The 17,997-nt window shown below is 39.5% G+C and overlaps 2 protein-coding genes across 5 annotated transcripts in view; one reads left to right on the plus strand and one right to left on the minus strand.

The window, feature by feature from the left end:
- The window catches only part of bmp6 (bone morphogenetic protein 6), a 55,106-nt gene extending 44,658 nt beyond the window's left edge, over positions 1-10,448 (plus strand). Inside the window, exons 5-8 of one of the 2 annotated variants that reach the window (XM_040126709.1) lie at positions 7,197-7,273; positions 7,798-7,833; positions 8,393-8,503; positions 9,903-10,448. In XM_040126709.1, the coding sequence (XP_039982643.1) occupies positions 7,197-7,273; positions 7,798-7,833; positions 8,393-8,503; positions 9,903-10,052 (374 nt within the window). In that variant the 3' untranslated portion in view covers positions 10,053-10,448. The remainder of the gene's footprint in view (positions 1-7,196; positions 7,274-7,797; positions 7,834-8,392; positions 8,504-9,902) is intronic. The other variant, XM_040126710.1, reaches the window with a different exon arrangement.
- The window catches only part of txndc5 (thioredoxin domain containing 5), a 44,205-nt gene that overhangs the window by 9,043 nt on the left and 17,165 nt on the right, over positions 1-17,997 (minus strand). The window contains exon 10 of one of the 3 annotated variants that reach the window (XM_040126713.1): positions 9,367-9,665. The exons of 1 other annotated variant lie outside the window; for it this stretch is intronic. In XM_040126713.1, the coding sequence (XP_039982647.1) occupies positions 9,645-9,665 (21 nt within the window). In that variant the 3' untranslated portion in view covers positions 9,367-9,644. Of the gene's footprint in view, positions 1-9,366; positions 9,666-11,527; positions 13,879-17,997 lie in introns of those variants that run through there. One more of the 3 variants, XM_040126711.1, reaches the window with a different exon arrangement.

Raw genomic sequence — 17,997 nt, forward strand, 5'->3', positions numbered from 1 at the left:
ACCTCACCACTCGGGACTGTGGGGAGTGTAAATATTTAGATCCTACACAGGAAGCAGGGAGGCCCCCCTCGTGACAGCCGAGTGTCCGCAGCCAGCAGTGGACTGCTTGGATTGGACGGGATGGGAGGATCCGTGAGGAATTCAGGGGGGCATATGGTTTCAATACCGTATCACTCACTCCAGAGACAGGGAGGAGGACAGGATGGATGGGAAGAGCATCCGTCTTGTGAAGTGCTCATATGGAGAAACAAAATGTGGACAATGTCCCCCAGTTTCTATTTTGTATGGAGATACACTACATCGGTTCAGGCCAACACAGCTCCAACTAAAAAGAGTATTCACCGATAATTAACCCTGATACTTTCTCTGAAAAACATGGGATTTAAGCCCGAAAGGCAGCAACGTGTTTTTTCTTAATTGGTCCAGTGTGCACTAGCTTCCACAGTCTTTTTAAGCTTTTTTGAGCGAGAGTTATTTCACACTGCACGGATTTTACTGCATCTTTTTTTTTTTTATCAGTTTGGTGCAATTTTGTCCTCATCTTAACACTCTCTGACATCTTCAGAACTATTTTTCTTGATGTTCATTTAGATTTTATAAATTTAGCTGTAGAGCTTTGCTATGTCATAAATAACTAAAATGCCTTTCTCAGTCTGCTATGGATATAAAACAACCATTTAACTGGAAAACTTTATTTTCTAAACTGTCTTCCCTGTGAGGTTTTGGGTCTTGCTATTTTCTCATTTTCCCAATTTTATTGAGCTGGATTTAATATGACATATGATATTAAATGTCTTCCAGATGACAAAAGAGGAAAAATTCAGCCAAATAAATTTCTGCAGCATTAATTCTGAGATAATGGCATGATTATATGTAGAATTAATCATCTTTGTTTTTCCACTCACAAAGCAGACAATTAGAAGACCAAGCAGTTTCTTTTTGATGTCTTTTTTGCTTATTTAGTAAGCAAATTGGTCTTTTTAATTTGCATTTGAAGGAGAATGCGTGAATATTTTTGTCAGCAAGATGCTTCTGATGCCTCTTGGTGTGCCTGATGTGCACACAGTAGAAAATGCTGCTGTGTACCTTGCCAAAAGAACAATACAACACCTTTAAAGGTAATTTGGGGTTTTGTGGGCAAAGAAGGCTGGGGAGGTAATTGGAGTCGGGTTGGGCTTTGGCTGTGGGGGAAGTTAACAACCATCCAGAGAAGGAATATCATGTCCCAGTGCTGCACAGGCAGCCTGTAATTAGGCCTAGCTAGTCATTAGCTGCACAGCTAAAAGACTGACCACGCTAACAGTACCGGTCAAAGAATTATAATAACACAGCAGTTGGCCAGCTGTGTTTTTTCATCTGTCTCTCTTCACCTCCCTCCTCCTCGTTCTCCTCGCTCCTTCCCCACCCAACCTCCTTTTGTTTACTGTTGGAGTAATTAGACATAGTGGAGCTCCCTTGCAGGGTTTAATAACCTCTGTGATGAAAGACGGGAAGAAAGATAAACTTTAGTAGTAGTGGTTGGTGCGAGGGAAAAGAGAGGAGAAACGTCAGAGACATTCTCCTTTTAAGTGACATTCTCCTTTCATGTCTTCATAGCCCTTCTTCCAGGTTGAGGACCGAGATTTTATTTTAAACACTGAGCACATGGAACCCAAGTTTTCTGTCACCACCACCACCTCTATGGGAGTTCATGTAAATTCTACCGTAAAAGCTGCAATCTTTTTTTGCTCTAAAAGGAGTCCCAATTTAAGAAATTGTTAGAGCAAACTATATAGTTATAGTGGAGTGGTTTGAGAGATTGTGGCCTGCAGGGGTTGAAATGACTTTTTAATGTCAAATGTCAAAAACAAATAGATACACACTTCCGAAATGGAACACCCAGGTTGTAACGTCAAAATTGGCACCATTTGATTCTTGTATTTTCAGATTGACATGTGATAAATATAATTTACTAACTTTTCCCCGACAGGGAGGCTGGTGAAAGTGTTTCAGGGGTTTAATTAATGGCAGGTAGTGTAGTGAACGGTTAATATCAAGATTCATAGAGTGTATCACGTCTAACGGTTAAAGAGCTACAGTGCTTACATCAATTAATGAGCAATGTGTCCCCTGCTATTGAATATACAGGGTGGGCACCTGCAGCCAATATCCCACCTCAATGAATTCAATGTGAATTGGTTTTAGTGCAGCGTTTTAGTGTCACTTGGTAGAATGGATGTCTGTCTACCCTCAGGGATACATTTCCAGGTTAAACAATGTTAGGTAATGTTAGGCTCAGTGCCACTGGTTCAATTCAAATTACCATGTTGTAAAAGGAAATGCTGCTTTCTTTCCATTTAATACTCAAATATTTGAATGTTTTCACCTGTTTCTTACACTGGTCTTGACAGTCGTATAACAACAAGTAAAACTAGAGTTCATGTCTTGGTTCTGTTGATGCTTACAGGAACTGTTCGATATTTTAGGAAATAGCTTAAAACCACAATGTGTTTTTTATACACTTCTGTAAAAAAACATTCTGTTTTTTGTACAGAAACAAATCAGATATAATATGTGAGTGAGCTTTAGAGGTGCTAGGTGAATTTTGAATAGAGCAGGGCTAGCTATTTCATCCTGTTTCCTGCCTTTATGCTATGCTAAGCTAACCACCTGCCAGCTGTAGCTTCATACTGGTCATACAGACATGAGAGTGGTATTGAATAAGCATATTTTCCAAAGATGTATCACCATTCCTTCAATGAATGAGAGTCATAAAACCATCTGAAGTATTTTGTTTTATTTGTCTGTGCAAATCTACTATTCCAATGTGAAACTAGAACCTACTGGAATACTCACAGAAGTGTAGTAAGGTAGGAATTTTAATTAGCATAATAGTAAACAGTAGTATACATTTTAGAATCATAAGTGTAATATGTAGAGTCAGTATTTCAGGTTCCTTCCCAACCTTGCTCTCTGTCAAGGAAAGGAAAAAGAAATTAATGGGAGCCTCATGGGAGCTCAGCTGTAACTGTGTGGCATTAAATTTTTACAGGCAGGAAGGGATGTGGGAGTATGGTTTATGGGCACCACAAATTTGGGCCTTTACACTCAATCAAAGCCTTCACTAAATATCAGCGTTATTCCTCTTAAAGAGACCCAGAAACTGTAAAGGCTGATTGATTTCAGGGCCAAGAGGTGCAAGGTAAATGAATTGTGTGTAGATGTGTGTTTGTGAGAAAAAGAGGAAAAGGGAATATGAAAGAAGAAATTATCAGATTTAGACACCCTGCCTGTAGCCATAGACAGCTCATGATTGATTGTATCAATGGCCACTGGTGTTGCACTAGTGTGCAAGCAGCATTGCTCACTCTCCACTCTAGGCTTTGATCTCACCTGAAGCTGAATCTCATGTGTCATAAACTAGACCTGGATGAGCAACGGGGGGTCTCTGTGAGAATGTTTGTATAATAAAGGTGTATGCAGTTTGAGGCAGTGTGATTGTCAGTGTTGGGAAGTACTGACACTATATATTACTTAGAAACAATGTTTACTGCCACACGGATGCTAAGCCCAAAGTTATTAAAACCCCAATGGTTCATATTCCAATACAGACTCATGAAACTCAAACTCTGTGAAAGCCCTATCATCCTACAATATTATAATGTGTCATTTCCTCTCTCTATAAACATCACCTCAAGTTCATATCGGGTCAGCCAAGTCACTCAGCCTTGTTCTTTCAATGGCACTTTTCCTCTTTCCTTGGATGTTTCCTGTTTCCCCTTCTATTAACACTTTACACCCTGCATTTGTCTTACAATGCAAGAAAAAAAATCAAGTGATTTAAAAAAATAATTGTATTAATTATAGGACAAACCAGTGCAATCCTACAGCAGCTGGTCTAGGACCAGCCTGTTTCCTAATTAATGTTGGTCTCCATACAGTAAATCTGTTAAATCCAAATTCTCTTTGCTGTTGAGGACTCTGGCAGGTCAGTCAGCCCACAGGGAGGCAGGATGAAAACATGTGACCCAGTATCCATGTGTATCATTTGTTCACATGCCTGACTCTACACACCCGCACATATAAACTCTATTTCTACATTAGCACACATCCAGCGAACTCCTTTCCTTTTGGAAAGGAAGGAACCTTAAACTGGGGAAACACCTGACTGCATGCAACCGTTACAGATGGACCCTTTGACCTCACTCTGCCACTGACTTTCTCATCTTTCAATTCCTGTCGCTTACAGAATCAATCCTTAAGTCAGTATCTACATGTTTACATTTTGCTGCAATAAAAAGAAACACATGATCTGGTTCAGGGAAAATGATCACATATGATCACATTTAATCTGTAACTGATATGTTTGACTAGGAGATCATAAATATTTGGCATTATAGTGGGTTATACAGTAGTCCTAATGGATGCTACAACCCACTGTAGACATTTCTTGTATTATTTTAGAATATGTTTGGTAGGTGCTCTTATACACAGTGCCTTGATATTGTAGAACACCTGCACATTTTTAGCACAGGTGGTAGAAACTGAAGCCCAAACTCAGGCAGTGCTGGTACCATGAGCCATTCCTTTCTCCCTATCTCTTCATTTGCTTAAAGCTCAGATGTATCCAAGTGACAAATCCAGTTTGCTCCCCCTCTCTCTGTCTTCGTCTCTTTTTATATTTGAGATGAATCCAGCTAAAACACATGGGTCTTGCCAGTGCGATCATCAAATCAAATTAGTTGATTTGATGAGCTGTCAAATTCCTACTTCAAACAAATAGGGGGCAGTATATTAACTGAAAGTCGGGGTGTACATCCTTATCGTATGAAACAAGGAAATGCACTCTTTGATCCCTGCTCCCCCTTCCCCTTCCTCTGTGCCATAGTTGGACTGGCCATCGTATGGGCTCAAATTAGGGTCATAGAGATTTTGAGCTTGTAAAGATAGTTCACAAATAATTCCAGAGTTTGTAGTTGTAAATCAACCTTTGTAAACCAAGTAAATCAAGTTTCTACAAAAATCTTTTTGTAGTAAAGATTTGTATTTGCAGGTATTTGTTTATAAAAAAATGTGCATTTGTATAAAAGATTTGTATTTGTATAAGAAAAAAGAGATTGCATGAACAAAGTCTGTGGACAAATGATATGTTATAGTGGTTACACAAAGACACTGAAAAAAGAAGTGCTTTTGTGAACATCTGTGTACAGATACAAAGCAGAAAACTGCATTTAGGCGTTCAAAGTTCCCACGCTGTATTTGGCGCTGAAGTTAAAAAATGAATTGTGACAATTTTTACACCTGAAGCTGATTGGACAATGACAATCCAATCACAAAGCAGAGTCCAATCAGAGGGCATGCGGTTCTGTCACCTTCATGCCCGCCGCAGGTCCTGAAAGATGTAGTAGATTTCAAGAGGGAGGACAGCGCAGGCTACTCGGAAATATCTGCCCTCTGATTAGACTCTGTTTTGTGTTTGGACTATCACTGTCCAATCAGATTCAAGTTTAAAAACAGGGTCAAAATTCGTACTTGTAACTCCAGCGCCTAATGCACAGTGTGGGAACTTTGAGGGTTTTTTTTTTTTTTTGAGTGAATTATACATTCTAGTTTTCTACTTTGTATCTGTAGCAAGATGTTCACAAAAGCACCTTTATTTGGATGGACCGTAACAGTGGAGCCAGCCCTATAAACGCGAATGTCCGTGACTGACTGAGTAAGTGACAAACTTACACCATTGGTCAGCTGAATGCCGTGTATCTGAGTGCTGCCATTACACCATTGGTCTGCCGGCTGAGTGTTGGAGTTTCCCCATTAGCCATTTTTCAAATACAGAGAGTAAACAAACAAACAAAAAAAGGCCGGTCTAGCAGTATACTAGGTTTTGACCTAGTCTTGTTTCACAGTGACTTTGTGTAACCTCACCACTGATATCATTTGTTCACAGATTTTATTCACTGTCTGTTTTTTTTCTTTTACAAATACAGATCTTCTCTACAAATGTACAAACTTGATTTTCTCATTCAGATTTATTTTATGGGTTTACAAAGGTTGATTTACAACTACAAACTTTGGAATTATTTGTGAACATCACTTTTTGACCCTAATTTGAGCCCATACTATTGGGCATACTGGGACAAATCCCAGTGGGCCACAGCATTGGTGGACTGGTGGACCGTGAATAAATCCATAAAGTTTTTACCAGCCCTATCAGTGCCTTTACTCGCACTTTGTGTGTACCTGTCATTCGGGGTGCTCATGAGAGCATGCTGCATGCGCGTTCCAGGACTGGGTTCAATGACCTCTCACAACCAAGTTTCATCCCTCACCCTCACATTGAGCAAGGCTAGCTAATTAGCACGCTAACTTCACTAGATATCTCTGCAACACAATACGTCGTTGACATAATGTCAAAACTGTTATTTCTTCGCATTCTGTTGATAACAGTTAATTTTTGAAAGTTACTAAAGAAACTAAAATACTTACATATTGTATCTTTAATGCAACTAGTGCTGGAGAACTTAAATTACAACTCTCCCTTGTAATGAGTGGCTTAAACTGTTAAACACATAAATATCAGGTCAGTCTTGTTTGTATGTACTGTAAATGCCACTGGTAATTGATAGATGCAGAGATGTAAGGAACCAAAATCAATGACACTTACATAATTGAAATATTTTTGTATATGCTGTGTGTGTGTGTGAGTGTGAGAGACCAACTCTGGCTGACTAATCAAGGATGCTGCTAATGAGTTAGTTCATCTGCAGTCTGATTCACTCTCTCTCTGACAGTCACGCAGACACACGTGCACACAGTTGGTGTCACCATCTTACAGCGTGGTGGCTGATGCCAGCAGTGACCTTCTCCACTGTAAAAACCAAACCTATACCTGGTACTGACTGCCTGGCTGCTGGACAGATGCAGAATGGAACAGAGATAATTAAAAGAAACTGCAGAGCAGGAGAGTCCATAAATACATTTGTCACTGTGTAACAGCTGGTGCACATGCCATGCAATATTTAAATGCTGATTGATTCAATTAGGTGCATTACATGAGTCATATTCTGCTGCTGTGTGTATTTTAGCATTGGGGTCCCATGAGCCATGTAGAGAGACATTCATACATTGAGGGCCACATTTAGTCATGCTGGGTGACTAGAGGTCTGTGTGCATGCTAATGATACAATTTTATAATGATATCTGTTTTTCTGTTGCAGATTACAACAGCAGTGATGAGAAAACAGCATGCAGAAGACATGAGCTCTACGTCAGCTTCCGAGAGCTGGGCTGGCAGGTAGTAAATATTTTGTTATTCCATAGATCCAAACTCCAAATACACATTATGAACCAGTAATCCTCACACTGTCTCTTTAGGGCTAGTCTGATATCCTAATCAATGTTTACTTAAAGCTACATACTGGATGTAGAACATCATTACAGGCCAAAAAAACATTTGAGTTTTCAAAGTGGAATTTGGAATATTGATGATCCATAGATACACTGGGTATAAATCTACATATGAGTGATTATTGTGCATTTATTACATAATCAAGATTTTTTCCATACATATACATCTACCATGTACAAAAAGAATTTGCACGCTCACATCTATCAGAATGCTCTTTTAAAACTGTTTTCAATTTGATGACTACATCATTTACACACACATAAACACCACTGTTTGTGAGGCTGATATGAAAATGGTACTACCAAGCAAGGGTGGGCAAAGGACATAAAGTCAGTTAAAGTAGCTTGGAGGGAGTAGACTTGAGTCTCAAACCACAGGTTTGTGTTTATTTGTGTGCGTGTTTTTTCTAGGAAACAGAGAGAGGAAGAAATAGAAGAGAACAAACAGTGAGCTGTTAACACAACACTGACATCTAGAGGGAGACTTCCACAACACAAACTCTTTCTCTAACACACACAGCAACACGCACACGGGAAGGGAGCTGGACAGAAAGAGAAGGACAGGTAGAAAGACCGAAGGAAGGTACACGACAACAAGTCAGAAAGAGGTAAAACTTGCAGAGAATTTGTGAAAGTGAAACAGTAGGACAGAGAGGAGAGAAGTATTGTTTCTCAGAGTGATTCCACAGACACAGATGTAGGACAATGCTGCATCCTCTTTTTTAAGGAATAACTACCTATATTGACTACGTGACATAATGAATGTTGGCATTAATGTGCACAGCTTATTTAATTGTTTACAATGATGCAAAGATAAGGACATTAGTATTGTGGAATTATAAACCCAGACCTGACCTTTCTAGTATTTCAAAACAAAGATATAAAGTCTTGCCTCTCTAGTAGACTAGTTATTAATATATTAGGATGTTTTATTTACTCGATTTGATTGAGTTCACCTGCTTTGACTTTGCTGCTTTTTATGTTTACTGTCATGTGTTTCCCTAAGGACTGGATAATTGCTCCTGAAGGCTACGCAGCAAACTATTGTGATGGAGAGTGCTCCTTCCCCCTTAATGCCCACATGAATGCCACCAACCATGCCATTGTACAGACACTGGTAAGACCAACCCACAGGAGTTTACTTGCTTACTATATTCTTTACACAGTGCAGGAGGAGCCATCCTAGGTTTAAATCTTACCTCCCTGCCAGTATTTTTTGGTAGTGTGTGTTTTGTTTAATTGTGTTTAGTGTGTTAGATTCTGTCTGGACTTTTTAAGGGCTTAAAGATCAATGAATATACATTGTGTTTCAATTATTGTGAAGCACAGTTAACTTTGGGCAGTCTACTGATATTACACATGAAGTTTACTTGTCATAAAGAGTACTAGTAAACTTTTGACAAAAAGATGCCTTTTATTGATCTGTAGGGAGTGTGTAAAGTCTGAAAAAAGGACCCTGATGATGTCAAAGTGACGTCATTAGGATTATCTCAAATTGGGCTTCGGACTTCAGATTCTTGACAGAAAGCCTGTGTTATGAACTGAGTGAGTGGAGTTTGAAAGATGTGTGCATTTACCAGGCATGGAGGGTCTAGCAAAAGATGCTATGATGCATAATGGGGCATTATTTGAGCTGGATACTAGGGACTAAAAGTTAAGATATCTTGGCTTTTGCTGCTTCAACATTGGCCATTCTTTTTAAAAACTCCCATGAATTCCTCAGCTTAATGAAAGTGTGATGATGAATTCAGCAATTCAGCATCACACTTTAAGAATATCTCCTATCTTTTTAACAACTACTTTTATTCCACTCTAATGTTACATTATTACACAGTGGCAAGAAAAAGCAAGTGAACCCTTTGGAATGACCTGGTTTTCTGCAATAATTTGTCATAAAATGTGATCTAATCTTTATCTAAGTCAGAAGTATGGACAAACACAATGTGCTTAAGATAATAACACACAATCAAATATAATCCTACATGTCTTTATTGAACACACCAAGTAAACCTTCACAGTGCTGTAGGTGAACCCTTGGATTTGGTAACTGGTCAAACCTCCTTTTTTGCAGCAATAACCTCAAACAAGCTTCCAGTAGCTGTGGATCAGACCTGCACAAGGTTCAGGAGGAATTTTGGACGATTCTTCCTCACAGAACTGCTTCAGCTCAGCCATATTCTTAGGATGTCTGGTGTGAACGGCTCTCTGACGTCATTCCACAGCATCTCTACTGGGTTAAAGTCTGGGCTCTGACTGGGTCACTCCAGGAGGTGGAAGATCTGAACATATTTTAAGACAAATTAACACATAAATGCTAATTTATAATTAGATAATTCCAAAGGGGTCACTTCCTTTTTCTTGCCACTGTACCCCCAGTCCATAAATGGAATACTACACGTATGCAATAAAGCATACTTAGTGTATTTCGAATGTGTAATGTGTGGTTTTATGGAAAGTGTTATATGCCAAATGCAGACTAACGCTTAGAGGATCTAAGTATTTCCTGTGTTTTGCAGGTGCACCTGATGAACCCTGAGAATGTACCGAAGCCATGCTGCGCCCCCACCAAGCTCCACGCCATCTCAGTGCTCTACTTCGATGACAACTCCAACGTCATACTGAAGAAATACAAGAACATGGTGGTGCGGGCCTGTGGCTGCCACTGACACCATCAAGGACCAATAATGCTTGATTGAAAAATGGGTTGGCAAAGGGCTGCAACTGCACCAGTGACTCCTGGATGAGGTTGACCTCAAATATACACCAGTTTTCTTCCCAAATTCTCAACATGCAGGGCATGTCCACCCTGAAAACCATTTACATGTTCTGTTCCAATAATCTTGGACAGTTCAAAACATCCATCTATTATATGATTTTTTTTGTCAAGGCTTCAAATTAAGTGGGGACCACTGCAAAAATGACACCATATGGGTGTGATCTATTGGCAACTTCACCCTATTCCAGTGTTGAGTCACCAAATGGTCCTTCTCCTTCTCTACTGGCTTTGGAGTTGAGTCTTTCTTTCATGGGTCTGCAAGTGAATGAATGACTGTATGTGTGTGTGTGTGTGTGTGTGTGTGTGTGTGTGTGTGCCTGCGGTGTGGTGGGGTGGGGGGTGTTTAAGTTTGTATATTATGTGTTTATGGAAGTGTGTGTATGAATGCCTAAGAGGCTAGTGCACCTTCTCCCTCAGTGAGAGGACAAGGGCAAAACGGAACTTTTGTGGCCCCAGTCTGAGTGCTGCTTTCTTTCTCTTCTCCTATATACATATATAAAAAAAAATGTGTATAAATGGTTTGAATCACATGGGAAAATACAAGCCCAATTTCCTTTTCAGTGCAAATGTTGTTAGCCCAAACAATCTAATACTGGATGAATGATGCATTGGAGTCAGTAGTTTCATATTTCCTTCCTCTTTCCTGATGAATTTTCTCAAGCCATATTTGCCTTCCCTAAAATATAATATGGACTGAAAAAAGTACCCGCATGCTATATTAGTAGTGCACCGCTCCAAATATCCCCTCCATGTCAATATTTGCCGGGCTCATGCTGGATTCGATTCACCAGGCTTGTGGAATATGATGCTTCTTCTGGCTAAACTGATGTTTTTCTCCAAAGAACTAAAGAATACAGCCTTATCCCTCAGACATACCGCAAATAGCCGTTTCCATGTTTCTGTACTTAAAAGTTAAACGCTTCCACCCCTGACAACTCAAAAGATTGTGGAAAAACATTAAGCAAGTCAAAAACAGCCAGTAGAATGGTTTCTGTGCCAGCTTTCTGAAATTAGCCCTTTACTGTTTCAATATTGACGGTAAAATTATGTTGATGTCTTTGTCCAGTGGCAAGGTTCTCTCCAACTGAACATGTTACTGGATGCTCTGAACGACATACTGTTTTATTGAACATATTTTTAATGAAAAACTAATACCAATAAGAATCAAAATACCTTACACATGCCTAACCAATCATAGATTACAAAATATACCTCTGGTGAGCTGCTGTTTACATGTGATCATGTTTAGGACTGTTTTTTGTAAATACTTGTATATTCTCATCTTATTTATTGCACCTGTTATTAAAAAAAAATCACATATCCTATTAACAAAGACAGATGCAAAAACACAATGAAAATACAAACTTATTTAAAAAAAATTTATTATGAAATCTCATGTTACAACTTGCCATTATTTACTTTTTGTTCAAAACCCATGGTTAGTGCACAACCCATAACTCACAAGGAAAAAAAACTTCTGTCACTGGAGTTCCTCAGACCATGTTGCTATCCATAATGTGTCTCTGAATGTTTGCGTACCTGGATTAGACAATAAATGGTACCTTGCATTGTGCAGTACTTTTCTCTTAAATTGGGTCAAAGAGCATTTGCATTGGAATGGGCATGGCCTTGCATGTGGATGTAGTTTGCTACATCATGATTAATCACAGAAAGTGCATTGAAAAGACAAACTTTTATTGGAAAAACTGAAAATACTATTATAACCAGGGTTGTGACAGAATACATTTCTTGGCCTTTGACTTTTGAATCAATTAATCCTCTGTACAAGTAAGATTTGTGGGTTAATGTTTCTTATACAGTATACAGGAGACCAACAGATCTTAGTTTGATTAACTCACCTAACCTGTGTTTACAGTAAGAATAGGAAGATGCAGCGGGCTCAATCACTAAGAATAAATCACAATCATAGACAGGTGATATGATGCTGCGAGCCCACCTGGCCCTGAGCTTAGGGTAAATGTTCTTTCTGTTCTAACCTCACAAGTATTATTATAAAACTGTCCAATCAAAGACGTCAGCTTGTAAAAGCTTTCAACTAAACCTATTCTTTACTCAAAAAGATGACCAGGAAAACAGTGCCGTTAAAAAGAGCTCTGATTGAGGGTTTAGCATCAATCTGATGCTACAAGATGCAGCTGGCTCAATCACTAAGAATAAATCACAATCATAGACAGGTGATATGATGCTAGCAAGCCCACCTGGCCCTGAGCTTAGGGACAATGTTCTTTCTGTTCTAACCTCACAAGTATTATTATAAAAATGTCCAATCAAAGACGTCAGCTTGTAATAGCTTTCAACTAAACCTATTCTTTACTCAAAAAGATGACCAGGAGAACAGTGCCATTAAAAAGAGCTCTGATTAAGGGTTTAGCATCAATCTGATAGTACTTGTGTTTTAAACAATACTGGGTCAAAGTGACCAACTGTCCTGTCCTGCTCAAACTGCTGGTTCCCAACACCGTCGCATGTAAGAGATATAGCAAAAAACCCCAAAAAACTTGACAGTTTTTGTATTACATTTGACAATGTTATGAGGGGACAGTTTTAAGGAAAGATTTTACACAAAGCTCCAGCTGTTCCAAATGAACTGTATTTGATGGGTCTTTCTGAATGAACAAAAAAATGAAACAGAACTGGCAGCAACTCTGAAAATGTTCAGTAAGAGAGATATGGAGCAACATGGTCTGTGGCCCATGAGACACTGAATGCTAGGATGAGCAGAGAGAGGTGGCTCAGGTCACAGGGGTAAGAAAATCCAGTAGTGTACATGACTAAGATCTTTACCAATTTATTTTTATATTCCAATTAACATGAGAAATCAATCTGATCTTTATTTGACTCTTAAACATGAAGAGAAAAATTTAATCATGTTCCTGTGCCATGTCATGACTCCCATGACAATAAAAGAAGCCTCTGTCTCAACTCCCTGTAGCCTGGAAGTGAGAGTTCCCTGAGAGTTAAGTCAGACAGGCCATTACTGGCATGGATATGAGGTACCCTCAACTTTACCTCAACTTCAGATTTGGGTGACGCAAACTTTACAACCTTTTGAGTAACAGTACGGTAACATTAATGGCTCATTATTTAACAACAGATCCCATGTATAAAATTTTGCATTTAAAAAAAGTTAAAGGCTACAGAATTTAGTTCAGAAACAACTGATTTTTAACAGGCAGAAACTGGAACATTTGTGCTTCAGTGCTACCCTTTTTAATAAACATTACTTATGTGAGGAATTCTGGTTCTGATCAATTTGCAGTGCTTGCAAAGTGGGTGCCAAACATACAGTATTACTTCACTTGCAGACCCAACCAGTACAATAGTATTCTCCATATTACGAGATCTGTGGTTGGGTAATAGCAATGAGAAATACACTCAAATCCAAAACACTACTAAATAATTCTGTCCTTGAACACTGGAGAGAGAACAGACTGCCTCTGTCTGTCACTGGCTGATTCCTTTCTGAAGAGAACCCGAGTGGAGAGAGAGATAAAGAGAGGTCTGGCTACTGTATAAGAGAGAGAGGTGTCCAACTGGCCAGTTATGCAGTGTGGGCGCTGACTTTACTGCTTCTACAGCTCGTCTCTCGCCTGCATCATAACAAAGCTGTACAGGCTCTCCAAGTCCCGCCCACCATGATGCTCGTCACCTTCGTCCCCCGCCCTAAAGATGATCAACGTGGGGTAACCTCGCACCTCAAAAGAGAGGACAAAACAACAACTGGATTATTTAATGTGCCTACTTGGACAAATACAGGAAAAGGTAATGAATTAGGGCAGGTTTTTATGAGGATCTGTGTAAGTATACCAAGACACTCTTTAGTATGGAGAGAAGTGGCACTTTCAAAGTGACTACGAGGGAGCTAGAGGCTTACTTAGAAATGCTGCACACAGATAAAGATAGACACAGGCAATAAGGTTTACCTCAAAAGATAGAGAAGCACTTTTCTGAATGCCAGGAGCACATAAGCATGATCTGTCATAAAATTCGGTCAGCAAATAAGGAAAGAAGAGACTCACAAGTGGTATTCGTAGATGTAGCAAATGCATTTGGTTCTGTTCTAGATGAACAGTAGACTGTGTGGGAGCATTAGACTATTTCAGTGACCAGACTTAAAAGGGTTGTGAGGGAATATTTTCAGAACATCCAGATATCTTTCTCAAATGCAGAGTTTACTGAAGCGTGGCAGCAGTTGGAGATCATCATGCACAATTTCACTGTTACTTTTTACCATGGCAATGGTGGTTATTATTAGGGCATCTAAGTGGGTTGTAGGAGGAGAGAGGCTTCAGTCAGGGCAGCGCTTACCACCCATAAGTCACACATGAATGACAACCATCATTGCCACAGCACCCTGTACCAAAACGCTCCTGGATAAGTTGAACACTAACTTAAAATGAAGGTGAAGCCAGAGAAATCAAGGAGTGTATCAATTGTAAAGTGTTTGCAATCAAGTAAAAGGTTTTATATAGATTAGGAGGCAATCCCGAAGGTGTTAATGTCGCCAGTTAAAAGTTTAGGTTAATGCAGCTCTTAAAGAGCAGATCTAAGGCCTGATACAGCAGGTAGTGTATGACGGAGTATAGAGATGTTAGGCCTTCCAGGCAAACTCAAACTGTGGTGGCTGCAGTTTGGTCTGCTGCCACAATTATTGTGGCCCCTGACAGTGTGGGCCACACTGCTGAGGCAGTATGGAAAGGAATTCTGGAGCTCCCTATAAGCAGGCATAGGCTAAGGCAGCACTTAAAACTAGCTATTTTGTAAGGCAGGTACAGCATGATCGGGGTGGCGTTGGTCTAAGCATATCAAAGCCTCTCCAGAGCAGAGCAACTGCAGCTGGTAGGAGGAAACTGATGAGATTCAGAGGCAAGCAGGGGCTGCTAGATTTGCAATAGCAGTCCCTCAAGCAAAACTGGGCAAGCAGAAGATGTGGAAAGTGTAGAAAAGACAAAACTTAGCTGGAAGGTACTGTGGGGCATGGAAGCAGGTAGGATTAGATTCATGCTAGGAGCAATTTATATAGATATCAGTAATCTAAGACCAGATCTTGTGTTGTGGTCAGAATCAAAGCGATATGTATATTTTATGGAGCCAACAGTGACCAGGGGATGACGCAGTAGAAATGGCCAAAGAAAGGTGAGTGACTGGGGCAAAGATATGCAAGTGTAAAACTTGTAGTGTTAACTCATGATGCTTTAAATAGAGGTGAATGGCTTGTTGCTTACTAAAATAAGGTAGCTGAAGAGGTTTGGCTTATTTGTTTCTTGGATTACCAAGATGGGGTGAATATATATGATTTATATGGTGGCTCAGGCAGCATGCTGATTAGCATGCTAGTTCCCTTAGAATACTAGCTGGCTTAAACATCCTGTTTGTTTTTTGGACTTAATGGGTGGTTCAGGTGGTATGCTGGTTTAACCAGGGGTTTTGTTGGCAGATCAGTCTGCCAACTGCCTGCTAAGCTTGGCATCTGAGCATACTAATTAGCTTAGCAGGCTAGTTAGGTACATAGGAGTCAAAGTTAATTTTGGCAGCTGGTTTTGATTTAGTTTTAGTCTTGATCTTTTGACGAAAATGTGTATTACTTTGGTCAAATTTAGACATTTGATTTTTTTTTTAGTTTTAAACAACAAAAACTAGACATGTCTATTTTTTTTCACACATTTTTAATTTTTATGTTTTCACTGCATTTTGAGGCTACAGCTGTCACCACCTTGCTGTCACAGTTACCATGGTTACAGGTGTCTCTCACAAGTTATCCATGTCACTCTGCTATGCAGTAGTACAGACTGACTCACCTCAGTAAATCCTCTTAGCATTTCCAAACTCTGTTTGAACAGAACCACTCTCCCTAATCTAATCAAGTACAGTTATTCCTGCTAACCTAGCATTACTGCAGCTACCTGTGATTTTCACTACAGAGTAGGGAGTCATTCAGAAGCTGGATTCCCTCACCTGTTCACTAAAACACTGTTCATTTTCTGGACTGAGGTTGAGTGGAGATGATATATTGTCATATAACATCAATACTGTGATCTCTGTTTACTGAACATCTAGAGGATGATTTAGATGGACTGCAACCTACTCACTCCTCCTGATATCAACACTAAAGACAGCTAACTGAAAGTAACCCCAGTGTTACCTCCACAGCACTTGATAGTTACTATACATTAGCTTATCTTTTTGTAAATGTTGGTTTGCTATGTATGTTTCGTAGTTTGTCTCAGCTGTATTATTGCCGCCTCTTGTCTAATTCTCAGTGGATTTTAGATGAATTTATACTATAAATCAGTTTCTTCCAAGAACAGGTAAAATCAGATAACATTACTGACAGACACATAACTTTGCAAGGCATTTCTTATTAACAGTAGTGTTTAAATAATCTTCTGGAAAGAGATATTTTGGGCAGCAGAGGAAACTGTTACTAATCAGGAGCTACAGTTTGGGATTGTACAGATGCAGATTGTTGAATAAGACTTGAGATTAAACCTTGTCCATTCATCCATTTTCCACATTATCATTTAGTTTTTATTCGTTGACAAAAAATGTCATACATTTCATTATTGTTCTCGTTTTCAAAGGTTACTTTTTATTTAGTTTTTAGTCTTGTTTTCGCTGTGAAAAATAGTTCGTCAACAAATACTTTTTGTCATAGTTTTCATTAACGAAATTAACACTTATAGGAGTGGATGCTTTGTTACTTGCTAAAATGAGCTAGCTGAGGATGACTACTTGCCTGCTGCTTGGTGAGTTGAGCATCATGCTGCCAGTGGTAGCAACATACTGTCTAGCTTGAACTGGAGTTAGCTGGTTGTCGGTTAGCATGCTGGTGGCTGGTGATATTGGGAGTGAATTTAACCTGTTACAGAGGACTGGTTGAGTGTGGGGGTGCCAGTAGAGAAGGAATGCTTCTGAGGCACTGGAACACAGTGTTGAACCTTCTTGTTTTCATGGGTCCAACTTAACAAAAACACCAGGTATTGGAGAGGGTGCCCACCTGATGACCAGGAGGACTGCACTCTCACACACAAATTAATTTTGACGCCATGTTAATTTATACTATTTATTTAATTTATTTATTTAGATTTATTTATGAGATTGGTGGAATTTTCAGTAACAGTGCTTGGACAACTGAGTGTGCCTGACTCTCAGATAAAGTTGCCTAACAAGCCAGCTGGGCCAGCCACCATAGCTTAACCTGAGCAAATACAATACAGATGTAAGATGGGGCCATGTTGCCAAGAATCTGCTCTTTGCTTAGGCGAGGATAGGATTCATATATGTTTTAAAGTTGCACTAGGTCAGAAAGTGGTATTTTTTTTATATAAATGATAACTACTAGAAGGACTAGTGAAGCTAGATAAGTAAGGATAACAGCTGGACTGCTGAGTTGGCCGTGGCACCCAGATGAAACTGATTATAAAGCCAGTGGGGTCAGCCATGGCAGATACAATGTTGATACAAGCGTGGGTCAATTTGCTGACCCACCCAACTTTTTGTTTGGGTGAGGGTAGGAGTTAAAAGTATCTCAAGTATGTTAGGTGATTTCAAAGGTACTGCAGGTTAGGTATAGAGAATGATGTCACCTATCATGGGGCTGTGCGGATTTACGACGGCATGGCTTGACACCCTCTCAGGGTTCCCACTCTTTTCAAGAAATTATTCTCCAGGACATTTTCAGCAACATAAGGCTGGTATGTATGATGGGGATCACACCCTAAACTAAAAATTTCCTCTATGTCTCCTTTAAAACACACAGTTCTGTGCACAAGTTTGAAGGACTTTAGATGTTTACATTCTTGTCCATCACACAA

This window comes from Xiphias gladius, chromosome 5 (genome assembly GCF_016859285.1).
Source record: "Xiphias gladius isolate SHS-SW01 ecotype Sanya breed wild chromosome 5, ASM1685928v1, whole genome shotgun sequence".
Lineage (NCBI taxonomy): Eukaryota > Metazoa > Chordata > Actinopteri > Istiophoriformes > Xiphiidae > Xiphias > Xiphias gladius.